The following is a 16,553-nucleotide window of genomic DNA, read 5'->3' as shown; positions in this document are numbered from 1 at the left end:
GCTGCCGGCGGCTCCGGTAAGCGGCGGAGGGCATCGGAGCATGGCAGGAGGGGGGGTCCTCTCCCGCAGCCAATAAAAGGGATCTCATGGCAAATCCGCCGCAGAGACCACTTTTATCTGACCGCCCGCTAAAGAAAAAAAATAGCGGGGTTATGGTAGCTAGCTCTGCCATAACAACGATATTCCTCTTCAAAGTACGGGCGTATAACGACGGCCGGCGGTCCGTAATTGGTTAAAGACAGAGATAACAGCAGAAATAACCCTTTGCCAATAGTGATGGAGTTCAGGACATCTCCATAACATATGTATTAAATTAGCCAGCCCAATATTACATCTACGACAAAGAGGGGTATCTTTACGCTGCCATTTAAACAAATATCTTAGAGGTATTATAACTCCTGTGTGAAATGAATAGTTGGTTTACTTTCTGTGTGGAAGATAAAGAGACGATGGGCAGTGTGGGCAATGCCGCCTCCCAATCACCATCCGATATGGACCCAGATCTCTTTTACATGGAGGAAGTGGCTGCGACTGTGCAGCTGTACGTTCTAATCATTTTCAATGGACTGCCTGCATGTAGCACCTGAAAGTTACAGATGCTGCAAAAACGCTCCGTTCATGCTATATGGGCGTCATCACCCTTATATTCACGGCCAGACAGACAGACAAAACGAATGCAAATAAAACAGTGCTAATTAATTATCCATGAGCGTTTTATTATGCACTATCCCTTTCACCTAAGTGTCTGTGCTCCTAAAGCCGGCGATACACAGTTAGAATTTTGGCCAGTTCAGCAGGGACCAGCCGAGATTCTAAACATGTGCAGGCTGATTACATCAGATGTTTCATGCGATTATTGCCAGCTAGTGGGTCGGGATGAGTGGCAGGCAACCAGCATCTTTATAGGAAGGCCAACAATAGTGATCCTTGTGTCCCTGTCATGTCAAGTTTATTCATTGTCCCTGGCACAAGATTTTTGAACTGTTCTCTCTATAATTTGAAGTTAAAAAAATATATGAAATGTAGGTGAAGGTGCTAAATCTAATTCTTCTTTTTTTTTATTGAAGATGTATGCGGTATTAACTGCAGACAAGGCTCACACAGCATGCCTGTCGTCTATTACATTCAGACTCCACCAGAGTGCGCCCCAAGCGAGGCCGCTCCACCAGAGCGCGCCCCAAGCGAGGCCGCTCCACCAGAGCGCGCCCCAAGCGAGGCCGCTCCACCAGAGCGCGCTCCAAGCGAGGCCGCTCCACCAGAGCGCGCCCCAGACGAGGCCGCTCCACCAGAGCGCGCCCCAGATGAGGCCGCTCCACCAGAGCGCGCCCCAAGCGAGGCCGCTCCACCAGAGCGCGCCCCAGACGAGGCCGCTCCACCAGAGCGCGCCCCAGACGAGGCTGCTCCACCAGAGCGCGCCCCAAGCGAGGCCGCTCCACCAGAGCGCGCCCCAAGCGAGGCCGCTCCACCAGAGCGCGCCCCAAGCGAGGCCGCTCGACCAGAGCGCGCCCCAGACGAGGCCGCTCCACCAGAGAGCGCCCCAGACGAGGCCGCTCCACCAGAGCGCGCCCCAAGCGAGGCCGCTCCACCAGAGCGCGCCCCAAGCGAGGCCGCTCCACCAGAGCGCGCCCCAAGCGAGGCCGCTCCACCAGAGCGCGCCGCAGGCGATGCCGCTCCACCAGAGCGCGCCCCAAGCGAGGCCGCTCCACCAGAGCGCGCCCCAAGCGAGGCCGCTCCACCAGAGCGCGCCCCAGACGAGGCCGCTCCACCAGAGCGCGCCCCAAGCGAGGCCGCTCCACCAGAGCGCGCCCCAGACGAGGCCGCTCCACCAGAGCGCGCCCCAGACGAGGCCGCTCCACCAGAGCGCGCCCCAGACGAGGCCGCTCCACCAGAGCGCGCCCCAGACGAGGCCGCTCCACCAGAGCGTGCCCCAAGCGAGGCCGCTCCACCAGAGCGCGCCCCAAGCGAGGCCGCTCCACCAGAGCGCGCCCCAAGCGAGGCCGCTCCACCAGAGCGCGCCCCAGACGAGGCCGCTCCACCAGAGCGCGCCCCAAGCGAGGCCGCTCCACCAGTGCGCGCCCCAAGCGAGGCCGCTCCACCAGAGCGCGCCCCAAGCGAGGCCGCTCCACCAGAGCGCGCCCCAAGCGAGGCCGCTCCACCAGAGCGCGCCCCAAGCGAGGCCACTCCACCAGAGCGCGCCCCAGACGAGGCCGCTCCACCAGAGCGCGCCCCAAGCGAGGCCGCTCCACCAGAGCGCGCCCCAGACGAGGCCGCTCCACCAGAGCGCGCCCCAAGCGAGGCCGCTCCACCAGAGCGCGCCCCAAGCGAGGCCGCTCCACCAGAGCGCGCCCCAAGCGAGGCCGCTCCACCAGAGCGCGCCCCAAGCGAGGCCGCTCCACCAGAGCGCGCCCCAGACGAGGCCGCTCCACCAGAGCGCGCCCCAGACGAGGCCGCTCCACCAGAGCGCGCCCCAGACGAGGCCGCTCCACCAGAGCGCGCCACAGACGAGGCCGCTCCACCAGAGCGCGCCCCAGACGAGGCCGCTCCACCAGAGCGCGCCCCAGACGAGGCCGCTCCACCAGAGCGCGCCCCAGACGAGGCCGCTCCACCAGAGCGCGCCCCAGACGAGGCCTCTCCACCAGAGCGCGCCCCAGACGAGGCCGCACCACCAGAGCGCGCCCCAGACGAGGCCGCTCCACCAGAGCGCGCCCCAGACGAGGCCGCTCCACCAGAGCGCGCCCCAGACGAGGCCGCTCCACCAGAGCGCGCCCCCGACGAGGCCGCTCCACCAGAGCGCGCCCCAGACGAGGCCGCTCCACCAGAGCGCTCCCCAGACGAGGCCGCTCCACCAAAGCGCGCCCCAGACGAGGCCGCTCCACCAGAGCGCGCCCCAGACGAGGCCGCTCCACCAGATTGCGCCCCAGACATAGAGAAACCAAAACGTCATGTTCGCTTTACGCTTCCTCCAGGTCATGAAGATGATAATAGACCAAGGCGAAAGCACTTCTACATAAAAAAAGTAAAACGTCATGTTCACTTTTTGCTTCCCCCAGAGCCACGAAAAAGCCAGAAAGACATACAGAAAAAAAACCTAAGACCGCGAAAGCCCTCACCCCCCCCTCCCTGCAGGACTACCCTTGATGTTTATGAACCAAAGAAAAAGAACCAAAACAACAAAAATAGAAAAAAAAATAAAAGACAGTACGAGTTGGAGTAGCTGTGAAGGGAGGACGGAAGCCAGTACATTTTTTTCTTTCCTGCAGTCATGTGTTGGACCAGCTTTGAGGGGAGGTTGGAGACAAGAAGACTTATTATTTTCTACAGGCGTGTGTTGGATCGGCTAAGGGGAGGTTGGAGGCCGGTAGACTTTTTCTTCACGAGAGTGTGCCTCAGGCGAGGCCGCTCCACCAGAGTGTGCCCCAGGCGAGGCCGCTCCACCAGAGTGTGCCCCAGGCGAGGCCGCTCCACCAGAGTGTGCCCCAGGCGAGGCCGCTCCACCAGAGTGTGCCCCAGGCGAGGCCGCTCCACCAGAGTGTGCCCCAGGCGAGGCCGCTCCACCAGAGTGTGCCCCAGGCGAGGCCGCTCCACCAGAGTGCGCCCCAGGCGAGGCCGCTCCACCAGAGTGCGCCCCAAGCGAGGCCGCTCCACCAGAGTGCGCCCCAAGCGAGGCCGCTCCACCAGAGTGTGCCCCAGACGAGGCCGCTCCACCAGAGTGTGCCCCAGACGGGGCCGCTCCACCAGAATGCGCCGCAGACGAGGCCGCTCCACCAGAGTGCGCCCCAGACATAGAGAACCCAAAACGTCATGTTCGCTTTACGCTTCCTCCAGGTCATGAAGATGATAATAGACCAAGGCGAAAGCACTTCTACATAAAAAAAGTAAAAGGTCATGTTCACTTTTTGCTTCCCCCAGAGCCACGAAAAAGCCAGAAAGACATACAGAAAAAAATGGAAAGACCACGAAAGCTATCACCCCCCCCCCTCCCTCCCTGCAGGACTACCCTCGATGATTATGAACCAAAGAAAAAGAACCAAAACAACAAAAAGAGAAAAATAAATAAAAGACAGTACGAGTTGGAGTAGCTGTGAGAGGAGGATGGAAGCCAATACATTTTTTCTTTCCTGCAGTCATGTGTTGGACCAGCTTTGAGGGGAGGTTGGACACAAGAAGACTTATTATTTTCTACAGGCGTGTGTTGGATCGGCTAAGGGGAGGTTGGAGGCCGATAGACCTTTTCTTCACGAGAGTGTGCCCCAGGCGAGGCCGCTCCACCAGAGTGTGCCCCAGGCGAGGCCGCTCCACCAGAGTGTGCCCCAGGCGAGGCCGCTCCACCAGAGTGTGCCCCAGGCGAGGCCGCTCCACCAGAGTGTGCCCCAAGCGAGGCCGCTCCACCAGAGTGCGCCCCAGACGAGGCCGCTCCACCAGAGTGTGCCCCAGGTGAGGCCACTTCACCAGAGTGTGCCCCAGACGAGGCCACTCCACCAGAATGCGCCGCAGATGAGGCCACTCCACCAGAGTGCGCCCCAGACTTAGAGAAACCAGGCATGTGTTGGATCGGCTAAGGGGAGGTTGGAGGCCGGTAGACTTTTTCTTCATGAGAGTGTGTCCCAGGCGAGGCCGCTCCACAGGAATGTGCCCCAGGCGAGGCCACTCCGCCAGAGTGCGCTCCAGGCGAAGCCACTCCACCAGAGTGCGCCCCAGGCGAGGCCACTTCACCAGAGTGCGCCCCAGGCGAGGCCACTCCACCAGAGTGCGCCCCAGGCGAGGCCACTCCACCAGAGTGCGCCCCAGGCGAGGCCACTCCACCAGAGTGCGCCCCAGGCGAGGCCACTCCACCAGAGTGCGCCCCAGACGAGGCCACTACACCAGAGTGCGCCCTGGAAGACTTTTCTTTTTCTGCAGGCGTGTGTTGGATCGGCTGTTAGGGGAGGTTGGAGGCCGATAGACTTTTTCTTCACCAGAGTGCGCCCCAGGTGAGGCCACTCCACCAGAGTGTGCCCCAGGCGAGGCCACTCCACCAGAGTGCGCCCCAGGCGAGGCCAGTACACCAGAGTGCGCCCCAGACGAGGCCAGTACACCAGAGTGCGCCCCAGACGAGGCCACTACACCAGAGTGCGCCCCAGACGAGGCCACTACACCAGAGTGTGCCCTGGAAGACTTTTCTTTTTCTGCAGGCGTGTGTTGGATCGGCTGTTAGGGGAGGTTGGAGGCCGATAGACTTTTTCTTCACCAGAGTGTGCCCCAGGTGAGGCCACTCCACCAGAGTGTGCCCCAGGCGAAGCCACTCCACCAGAGTGCGCCCCAAGCGAGGCCACTACACCAGAGTGCGCCCCAGGCGAGGACACTACACCAGAGTGCGCCCCAGGCGAGGACACTACACCAGAGTGCGCCCCAGACGAGGCAACTGCACCAGAGGGCGCCCCAGACAATGCCACTCCACCAGAGTGCGCCCCAGACGAGGCCACTCCACCAGAGTGCGCCCCACACGGGGCCACTCCATCAGAGTGCGACCTAGACATGGCCACTCCACCAGAGTGTGACTTCTACATAGAGAAACCAAAATGTCATTTTGGCTTTACACTTCCTCCAGGGCATGAAGATGATAATCAACCAAGACGAAGCCACTTCTACATAAAAAAATAAAACGTTGTGTTCGCTTTATGCTTCCTCCACAGCATGAAACTGATACGACGAAAAAGTGGCGCTCGCTGTCAGAAAGATAAAAAGAAAGAAATTCAAAGACCACGAAGATCACCCCCTCCCCCGCAGGGAGATCCCCTGCTTGCTGTCACAAGGAGGGGGTGGATTGGGGGGAAAGAGGGGGCAGATATTGAACATGTTATACCCTAAATATGGATGTTCAGAAAGGTGAACTTATCCCTTAAAGTTCTGCTTTTTCAGAATATCTAATATACTTTAGTGTTCATGAACTGGGTATTGGCTCACTTAAACTGTATTAAACCCCAAAACAAAAAATGTAATATATTGCAGCTTACCAATCATTAGATGTTGTAGCTGCAATCATTTTTGGATAGGCTTTCCTCCCTTTGTTTTAACCTAGTGATCTGGCCAGTAACACACTTCCTGTATTAGAGCACCCCTACTCTGGATGAAGGAGAACAGGGGGGCACATTTGGACAGCTGCACTGTCAATCCTGGGAAGGCGAGTGTTAAGCCGCGTACACACGGGCGGACTGTCTGGCCAACTTAGTCCGTCGAAACACATTTCAGCAGACAGTCCGCTCGTGTGTGGGCTTCAGCTGACTTTTTCAGCGTGCAGTCTGGCGGACTAAGTATTTCGGAATTTCCGTAATATTGTCCGTCGTACTTTGGTTTCAGCGGACAATCCGCTCGTGAGTAGGCTAGTTCGACGGCCTAAGTATGGCGCATGCTCAGCAAGGATTTACACGGCGAAAGGTTGCATTGCTGTGTATTGGACTTCCTATTTCTAGTCCCGTTGTACGTGCTGTACACGTCATCGCGCAAACTTTCGACGGACAGTTTTGCATCCGTGTGTGGTCAAGTCCGTTCATTCGAAAGTAGGACGGACTGTCCGTTGGATTGTCTGACGGACTAAGTTGGCCATACAGTCCGCCCGTGTGTACGCGGCTTTAGATGGACTAGGCCAGTTTAAGGTGGTGCAGGCCACAGGAGGTTTGAGGATGGGATTTTTGTTGTTTTTCTGGAATAATAAAGCTTCCCTTGCATTGGATTTTATGGTGTGCCACCGGCTTATTTGTTTTGATTATACAAAGAGATGTTTTGGATCCTTGTAGATTTTTAAAAGCTGTGCTCCACTTTAACCAATTGCAGACCACCCACCATACATACAGTATCTCACAAAAGTGAGTACACCCCTCACATTTTTGTAAATATTTTATTATAACTTTTCATGTGACAAACTTGAAAAAAATCACACTTTGCTACAGTGTAAAGTAGCGAGTGTACAGCTGATATAACAGTGTAAATTTAGGGTCCCCTCAAAATAACTCAGCACACAGCCATTAATGTCTAAACCGCTGGCAACAAAAGTGAGTACACCCCTAAGTAAAAATGTCCAATTTGGGCCCAATTAGCCATTTTCTATCCCCGATGTCTTGTGACTCGTTAATGTTACAAGGTCTCAGGTGTGAATGGGGAGCAGGTGTGTTAAATTTGGTGTTATCGGTCTCACCCTCTCATAGTATTGAATAGGAATAGTCAGAGCACATTGAGATAACCGCCATTTCCTTTGAGAAAAATTCCTAAAACAATTTTTTTTCAGTTAACCCTTGACAACTCTTTAAACAAATGTCAGTGGAGCCCAAATGCATACATTTTAATACTTTAAGGCTGGTTGCACACGGGAGTAAAAAAAAAAAATATATGTTTTTACTGAGATACATTGTGGTCTATGGGACAATGCACACAGTAAAGATCAGCAATACAGCGTTGAGTACAGAGCAGTAAAACAAAAATAAAATGTTACATTTGAGTGCAGTAATATACTCGTGTGTTTACTCATTCCATGTTTTTTTATTTTTTTATTTAAGTATAAATTGTTTTCAATCAAAATGTATTATTAAGGTTTTCTGATGTAGAAAAGACAGGGCTTAAAGTGATTGTAAATGATCTCCTTGTAAAACAACTCATTCACTTGAAAATAGAAATGAAAGGCAAAACATTTGTGTGTAGATATAAAAAATACATTACACAGTGCCTTGAAAAAGTATTCACACCCCTTGACATTTTCCACATTTTGTTATGTTACAACCAAAAACATAAATGTATTTTATTGGGATTTTATGTGATCGACCAACACAAAGTGGCACATGATTGGGAAGTGGAAGGAAAATGATAAATGGTTTTGAACATTTTTTTACAAATAAATATGTGAAAAGTGTGGGGTGCATTTGTATTCAGCCCCCCTGAGTCAATACTTTGTAAAACCTCCTTTCGCTGCAATTACAGCTGCAAGTCTTTTTGGGGGTGTCTCTACCAGCTTTGCACATCTAGAGAGTGATATTTTTGCCCATTCTTCTTTTCAAAATAGCTCAAGCTCTGTCAGATTGGATGTTGAACGTCCGTGAACAGTAATTTTCAAGTCTTTTACAGATTCTCAAGTGGATTTAGGTCTGGGCTTTGACTGGGCCATTCTAACCTATGAATATGCTTTGATCTAAACCATTCCATTGTAGCTCTGGCTGTATGTTTTGGGTCGTTGTCCTGCTGGAAGGTGAACCTCCGCCCCAGTCTTAAGTCTTTTGCAGACTCTAATGCCGCGTACACACGAGCGGAATGTCCGTCAGAAAAAGTTAGACGGTAGCTTTTCATCGTATATTCCGATCGTGTGTATGCCTCATCTGACTTTTTTTTCCGAAAACTCTGATGGACCTATAAATAGAACATGTTTTAAATCTTTCCGACAGAACCAATTCCTATTGGGAAAACCGCTCGTCTGTATGCTGTTCCGACGGACCAAAAATGACACATGCTCTGAAGCAAGTACGAGACGGAGGCTATTGGCTACTGGCTATTGAACTTCCTTTTTCTAGTCCCATCGTACGTGTTCTAGACGTTCGGACTTTGGTGTGATCTTGTGTAGACAGAGTTTATTCCGACGGGGAAAACCGGTCGTGTGTACGCGGCATAACAGGTTTTCTTCCAAGATTGCCCTGTATTTGGCTCCATCCATCTTCCCATCAAATCTGACCAGCTTCCCTGTCCCTGCTGAAGATAAGCATCCCCACATGATGCTGCCACCACCATGTTCCATGGTGGGGGTGATGTATTCAAGGCCCTCTGAGGGCTTCACAGAACAGCTGTATTTATACTGAGATGAAATTACACACAAGTGGACTCAATTTACTAATGTAGCACTGACCCCCGAAGGAGCTCCTGAGTTTGTTTGGGCCTGTACTCTGCTATTAAACCCCCACTGAATTTGCTCAATCCCCTTGACACAGCTATGGTGCGATGTTGGTGTGAAGCGAATAACCCCACAATCTGCAGTATAACCACAATATACCTTTGTTATTACCTGGGTATCACCTGCTGTAAAGGGAACAACACTCCACACCAATGTTACTTAACCACTTCCTGACCAGCGCACGACGATGTACGTCGACAGAATGGCACGGGCAGGCATATTGGCGTACAGGTACGTCCAATATTCGATGCCGCCCTGCCATCGGGAGCGCGCCGCCGGCGGCGCGCTGGTCGGGACCCCCGTGAGTCCGGTCGCAGGACCCGCGGACTCGATCGCCGCGGGCATCCCCGCGATCGTCTCACGGAGCGGCCGAATAGAGCAAATGCTGTTTAAACAACATTTGTCTATTCTGCCTAGCAACTAGCGACGCTGATCTCTGCTCCATGTGATTGGAGCAGAGATCAGTGTACACTAAATGAAAGCCCAACCCCCCCACAGTTAGTAACACTCCCCTAGGAACACTTAACCCCTACACTGCCACCCACTGGTTAACCCTTTCACTGCCAGTGTCATTTACACAGGAATCACTGCATTTATATAGCAGTGATTACTGTATAAATGACAATGGTCCCAAAAATGTGTCAAAAATGTCCGATGTGTCCCCCACAATGTCGCAGTCACAATAAAAATCGCTGATCGCCGCCATTACTAGTAAAAAAAAAAAAATAATAAAAAATTATTGCGCAAACCAATCAATAATCGCTTATTGCGATTTTTTTTACCAAAAATATGTATAAGATCGGCCTAAACTGAGGGAAAAAAATGTTTTTTTACATATTTTTGGGGGATATTTATTATAACAAAAAGTAAAAAATAATGCGTTTTTTTCAAAATTGTCGCTCTATTTTTGTTTATAGCGCAAAAAATAAAAACCGCAGGGGTGATCAAATACCACCAAAAGAAAGCTCTATTTGTGGGAAAAAAAGGACGTCAATTTTGTTTGGGAGCCACGTCGCACGACCGCGCAATTGTCAGTTAAAGCGACGCAGTGCCGAATCGCAAAAAGTGGTCTGGTCTTTGACCAGCAAATTGGTCCGGTCTGAAAGTGGTTAAAGAAGAACATACGTTTACTGAAACCAGTGTAACTTTCTGAGAAAGAGTCAACAGGGGAATCTCCCTGTTTTCAAACGGCGGATTTTGAAGCGCCGACAACACCAGGTTCAAATCCCATGGGGGTAATGGTGGACACACCAGAGGGACTATGTGTCGTACCCCCTGAACGAAGGTACTCACTAAGGCATCACGAGTGTGATGCTAGGGGTCATTGAAAAAAAAGACAGCCAAAGCTGAAATTTGCCCTTTGATGGTGCTTAATGCCAATCTCTTGCTGGAGAAACAGCAGGATCCTGGATATGGAAAAGGAGCGTGGATGCCATCCTTTCTCCTCACACATGGAGATGTAGGCCTTCCAGGTACGATGGCATATCTTCAGAGAAGAAGATTTCCACGCCCTCAACATAGTTGGAATCACCAAGTCCGACAGACCCCGGTTCCTCAACACCTGGCTCTTAATAGCCATGCCGTTAAAGCCAGCGATGGTAAAGCAGGATGAAAGATTGGACCTTGAGATAGGAGGTCCTTTCGCAACGCCAGTCGTCAGGGAACGTCTGCCACCAGACGCACCAGGGCCGCTGAGGCCAATCTGGGGCAACCAGGATTACTGGAATCCCCTCGGCTTCCCCTCTGCGAAGCAGACGTGGCAACAGTTTTAGTGGAGGAAAGGCGTAGATCAGCTGGTACTGATCCCACGGAGCCACCAGCGCATCTGACGCATCTGCCCACGGATATCTTGTCCTGGACACGAATCTTGGCACCTTCCGATTGAGACGGGAGGCCAATAGATCCACATCTGGTGTGCCCCACTTCAGGCACAGCAGCCTGAATATCTCCGGATGCAACGCCCATTCTCCTGGGTCCAACATCTGTCGACTCAGATAGTCCGCCTGCCAATTTTCTACCCCTGGGATGTAAATGGCCGACAGGGCCAGCATGTGCCGCTCTGCCCACCGAAGTATGTGAGCGACCTCCCGAGCAGCGGCTGAGCTTCTGGTTCCCCCTTGGTGATTTATATATGCCACAGCCGTGGCGTTGTCCGACTGGATCCTGATCGGACGCCCTTGAAGACTCATCGACCATGTGTGGAGGCACAGCTTGATCACTCTCAATTCGAGCAGATTGATCGACAACTCAGATTCCTCCGTCGACCAGAGTCCCTGAGCCGACTGAATCCCCATCACTCCACCCCAGCCGGATAGACTGGCGTCCGTAGTGATCACCGTCCATTTCAGAAAAAGGAACGATTTTCCGGACTGAATCACCGGGGACCTCAACCACCAGATCAGAGAGTCCCTGACTGGCTGGCTCACCTGGATCTGTTGATCCAGGGATAACTGAGATTTGTCCCATTTCAACTAGATCTCCTTCTGCAGTACTCTGGTGTGGAACTGGGCATAAGGTACTGCCTCGAAGGAGGCTACCATGAGTCCCAGTACTCGCATGAAAAAGCGGAGTAACGACCACTTGCGGTACAACAGTAGTTTGACCACAGATCTGAGAGTCTGCAATTTGTCTGAAGGAAGAAAAACTCTCGCTTCCCTGGAGTCCAATAGCAAACCAACCTAGGTACTCCAGATGCTGGGTCAGCACAATCATCGACTTCTTTAGGTTCAACAGCCACCCAAATTCTTGAAAGGTCTGCATGGTGATCGCCACATCCTCCTCTAATTCTGAGGCAGAAGGTGCTCTCAGGAGGAGATCGTCCAGGTAGCCCGCGATCGCGATCCCGCGTTGTTGCAGCAATGCCAATACTGGAGCCAGCACTTTGGTAAAGACTCAGGGGGGCGGATGCCAGGCCAAAGGGAAGAGCCACAAATTGGTAATGGGCTTCCCTGACTGCCAAACGTAGAAATTTTTGATGCCGAAGGCATATGGGTATGTGCAGGTACGCATCCTGGATGTCTAAGGATGCCAGGGAGTCCCCTTGATGGAGTGCAGCGACTACTGAGCGATCTGATTCCGTTCTGAACCTCTGCACTGTTACAAAGTGATTGAGGGCTTTCAAGTCCAAGATTGGACGTATCCCTTCCTTCTTGGGAACCACAAACAGATTTGAGTAGAATCCCTGGAAGCGCTCCGATTCCGGAACTGGTACAATCACCCCCTGATTCAGCAAGTCCTTTACCGCCCCCAACAGGGCCTCCAGCGAACCGGGGATATGGATATGCTGGAGGGGAAGGCCAAGATAGAAACTATCTTGTAGCCTGTGGTTTTTATCTTTTGTGCTATAAACTAAAAAAAAGTGTCAATTTTGAAAAAAAACACATTATTTTTTGCTATAGTAAATATCCCCCAAAATTATATATATAAAAAAACGTTTTTTTTCCTCAGTTTAGACCGATACGTATTTTTCTACATATTTTTGGTAAAAAATAAATTCAAAATAAGCGTTTATTGATTGGTTTGCGCAAAAGTTATAGCGTCTACAAAATAGGGGATAGTTTTATGGTATTTTTAATAAAAAAATCTTTATTAGTAATGGCGGCGATCAGCGACAATTTTGGCATGATTTTGGGACCATTCACATTTATACAGCGATCAGTGCGATTAAAATTGCATTGATTACTGTGTAAATGTGACTGGCAGTGAAGGGGATAACACTAGGTGGCGCTGTAGGAGTTAAGTGTGTCCTGGGGAGTGTTTGTAACTGTAGGGGGGGATGGGCTAGCTGCGACACATCACTTTTCATAACTCCCGATCACAGGGAGCTATGATCAGTGACACTGTCACTAGGCAGAACTGGGAGATGCTTGCTTACATTAGCATCACCCCGTTCTTCCTCTCCGTGAGACAATCGCGGGTCTCCCCACGGATATCGAGTCCAAGGGACCTGCGACCCGACACACAAAGCTCCCGGCCGGCGGCGCACACACAGGTAAACTTAAAGGGATGTATAGGTACGCCCATTTGCCCAGCCGTGCCATTCTGCCGACGTACATCGCTGTGCGCCGGTTGGGAACCGGTTAAACTGACGCAGTGCCGTATCGCAAAAAATGGCCTGGTAAGCAGCCAAATCTTCCGGTCTGTAAGTGGTTAATGTGGGAGTAAACTCCCAGGTATAATTTTTACCTATAGGCAAGCCTTATTATAAACTTACCTATTAGGTACTGTAAGTATATCTCCTAAATGTGAACTGTTTAGGAGATATTACATTTAGATGCAGCTGGTGATGTCTCCAGCACATGCTCTCTGTAGTAATGGCATAACCGTGCCGTTTTTTCAGAGCCACGCCATAAACAGCAACTCCCGAGTACATGCATCATCGCCGGCTCGGCCATTCATATAGCAGAAGCCCGTGAACCCGGAAAAAAGACCAGGTGAAGATGGAAGCGCGTTCAGCGGTGACACGCACCTCTGGAGGGCTTTGTTTTCAAGTAAGTCCTGAATAATGTGCTAGTAAGCGATGCATACTAGCACATTAGGACTTAAAGCGGTTCTAAAGGCTTTTTATCTTAATGCATTCTGTGTGCAGCAGTCCCCCTAATATTTACCTGAGCCCCATCTCGATCCAGCGATGACGCACGAGAGACTAGGCTGTCTGGGACGCTCTTGCCAATTAAAGTCGCGTCGCTTTTGCTTTACCATTCGTACACACGTGCGTTTCCAAACGCATTGACAACTTGCAAGAAATTGCACGCTTCGCCGCGCATTTTTAAAACGGACAGCAATGTGCGTCACCTTTGCCTTACCATCCAGGCTGCATTCTCATTTGGGCATTTCCAAACCCACAGCAGCCTGCACAGAAGTTGCGTGCTTTGCCTTGAGTTTTGAAAAACGCAAAGCAACGCGCATCATGCTTGCAATACCATTTGTTTGCATCTGCACATTTCTGAACGCATGACAACTCGCAAGTAAAATTAATGCTTTGGCATATCGTTTCAAAAACACGTGGCAACCCGCACCAAAAGACACGCACTTTGCCTTACATTTCAAAAACACGTAGCAATACGTGTCACGCTTGCGTTACCATTAATTTGCTTCTGTCTGTTTATAATCGCATGGCAACCCACATGGCAATGTGAGTCACACTTGCAGTACCATTTAGGATGCGTTCTCATCTGCGCATTTCAAAACACGTGACAACCCGCACAGAAAACAGGTGACAACCCGCACAGAAAACACGTGACAACCCGCACAGAAAACACGTGACAACCCGCACAGAAAACACGTGACAACCCGCACAGAAAACACGTGACAACCCGCACAGAAAACACGTGACAACCCGCACAGAAAACACGTGACAACCCGCACAGAAAACACGTGACAATCCGCACAGAAAACACGTGACAACCCGCACAGAAAACAAGTGACAACCCGCACAGAAAACAAGTGACAACCCGCATAGAAAACACGTGACAACCCGCATAGAAAACAAGTGACAACCCGCATAGAAAACACGTGACAACCCGCACAGAAAACACGTGACAACCCGCACAGAAAACACGTGACAACCCGCATAGAAAACACGTGACAACCCGCACAGAAAACACGTGACAACCCGCACAGAAAACACGTGACAACCCGCACAGAAAACACGTGACAACCCGCACAGAAAACACGTGACAACCCACATAGAAAACAAGTGACAACCCGCACAGAAAACACGTGACAACCCGCACAGAAAACACGTGACAACCCGCACAGAAAACACGTGACAACCCGCACAGAAAACACGTGACAACCCGCACAGAAAACACGTGACAACCCGCACAGAAAACACATGACAACCCGCACAGAAAACACGTGACAACCCGCACAGAAAACACGTGACAACCCGCACAGAAAACACGTGACAACCCGCATAGAAAACATGTTACCATTAGTTTGCATCTGCGTGTTTCAAAGCGCACGGCAACCAGCAAGAAAATGCATGCTTTGCAGTGCGCTTCACATGTGTTGCACTTGTGTTACGATTTGTTTGCATCTGCGTGTTTACGAGTGTCGGGTGGAGTGACACTTGTTGGACATTTCTAGGATTGGATTGTTATGTATTGTATGGTGTGTAGATCGCACACATTGTATGGTGTATTATATACACTCAGTGTTGGACTTTCTCCTATCAGGTGTCAGTGGGTGTGGTTATCAGAGAGGTGGGAGGAGTGTGTGATGATGTAGGAGGTGCTGTGTATACAGATAGAATGTATAGAGAGTATACAGAGGATGTATATAATACAATGTATATATATATTGTGCGCTCACCTCTCCTCTCCAGATCTCCTCTCCCGTACTCTATGGATCTCTTCAGGTATGGAATACAGAGATTCTCCAGATAATTCTTCTCTCTCTCCCCCCATCTCTCCTCTGGACTGTTCCATCTCTGTGTGGAGATCTGAGCCTCATTCATGGTCGGGATATAGATCCCTCTCTGTGTGTCCAGATACACAAAATCTCTCCCATCATATCCGAACTGGAAATACCCCTCAGTGGTGCCGTCATCTCTCAGCTCACAGCCGGACATCACCTGGAAGGAATGGATCCCTGCAGAGAGAAGAGGAAGATGTGACCTGGGATCAGAGGAAGTGATGTGTGTAATGTGTGATCACATGACATGTATAGTACAGACACTGAGCATCACTCTGTATATTTCTACACTCACCACCCCCTAAACATCTGTAGAGCGGGGAGAACTACAAGTCCCAGCAATCCCCCCTCAGGCACATCCTGAGGAGCAGAGGAAGAGGGATCCGCCATCCTGCTCCCCCCTACCGCTGTGTACAATCACCCCGGGGTGGAGCGCTAATCCGCCTGAGGAAACCGGGTCACATGACTGAAAGAACCAATAGGAATGGGGAGAAAACACATCATGGGAGAAATCTGTACAACTAGGAGAGCGCTGAGAAGCTGCTGATCACTGATTGGACGCTTAGAGCTGTCAATCACCCCTACATCCAATGAAAGGTCTTCATCCAATTTATTAGCTAATGTTTCCCATCAAACACCAAGTCAGTGTCAGAGAGACGAGGAACGTTCCATCCTATAGGGGGGTGGGGGGATGAATTCATTATACAACACTGATCGTGCTGATCACCGACGGACACCGACCAGGAAAGGTCATGTCATACCGAGTGTATACTGTCAGTGCACACAGCGTTCAGGGAGAGTTCAGGAAATACAAACTTCATTCCAATCCTACAGAGAACACTGAGGACTTTATATAGAAATGAGGAGAGGAGAGGAGAGGAGTGCACATTGTGTGTTATCAGAGGTCATCTCATACCATCCCCCCATCATCTCATACCATCCCCCATCATCTCATACCATCCCCCCATCATCTCATACCATCCCCCCATCATCTAATACCATCCCCCCATCATCTCATACCATCCCCCCATCATCTAATACCATCCCCCACCATCTCATACCATCCCCCCATCATCTCATACCATCCCCCCATCATCTCATACCATCCCCCCATCATCTCATACCATCCCCCCCATCATCTCATACCACCCCCCATCATCTCATACCATCCCCCCCATCATCTCATACCATCCCCCCATCATCTCATACCATCCCCCCATCATCTCATACC

General features: G+C 51.2%; 1 protein-coding gene across 1 annotated transcript in view; it reads right to left on the bottom strand.

Annotated features, from left to right (window-relative positions):
• The window catches only part of LOC143984946 (uncharacterized), a 79,074-nt gene extending 63,300 nt beyond the window's left edge, over positions 1-15,774 (bottom strand). Inside the window, exons 1-2 of the mRNA XM_077484680.1 lie at positions 15,618-15,774; positions 15,221-15,499 (exon numbers count right to left, since the gene is read on the bottom strand). Coding sequence (XP_077340806.1) covers positions 15,221-15,479 — 259 coding nt within the window. The 5' untranslated portion in view covers positions 15,480-15,499; positions 15,618-15,774. The remainder of the gene's footprint in view (positions 1-15,220; positions 15,500-15,617) is intronic.
• Positions 15,775-16,553: the final 779 nt, after the last annotated feature.

The sequence above is a fragment of the Lithobates pipiens genome, unplaced genomic scaffold (assembly GCF_037356315.1).
Source record: "Lithobates pipiens isolate NorthernLeopardFrog02 unplaced genomic scaffold, aLitPip1_a1.2 Scaffold_1, whole genome shotgun sequence".
Lineage (NCBI taxonomy): Eukaryota > Metazoa > Chordata > Amphibia > Anura > Ranidae > Lithobates > Lithobates pipiens.
Note: the sequence above shows the minus strand (reverse complement) of the source record. Positions and strands in the feature narration are given on the sequence as shown.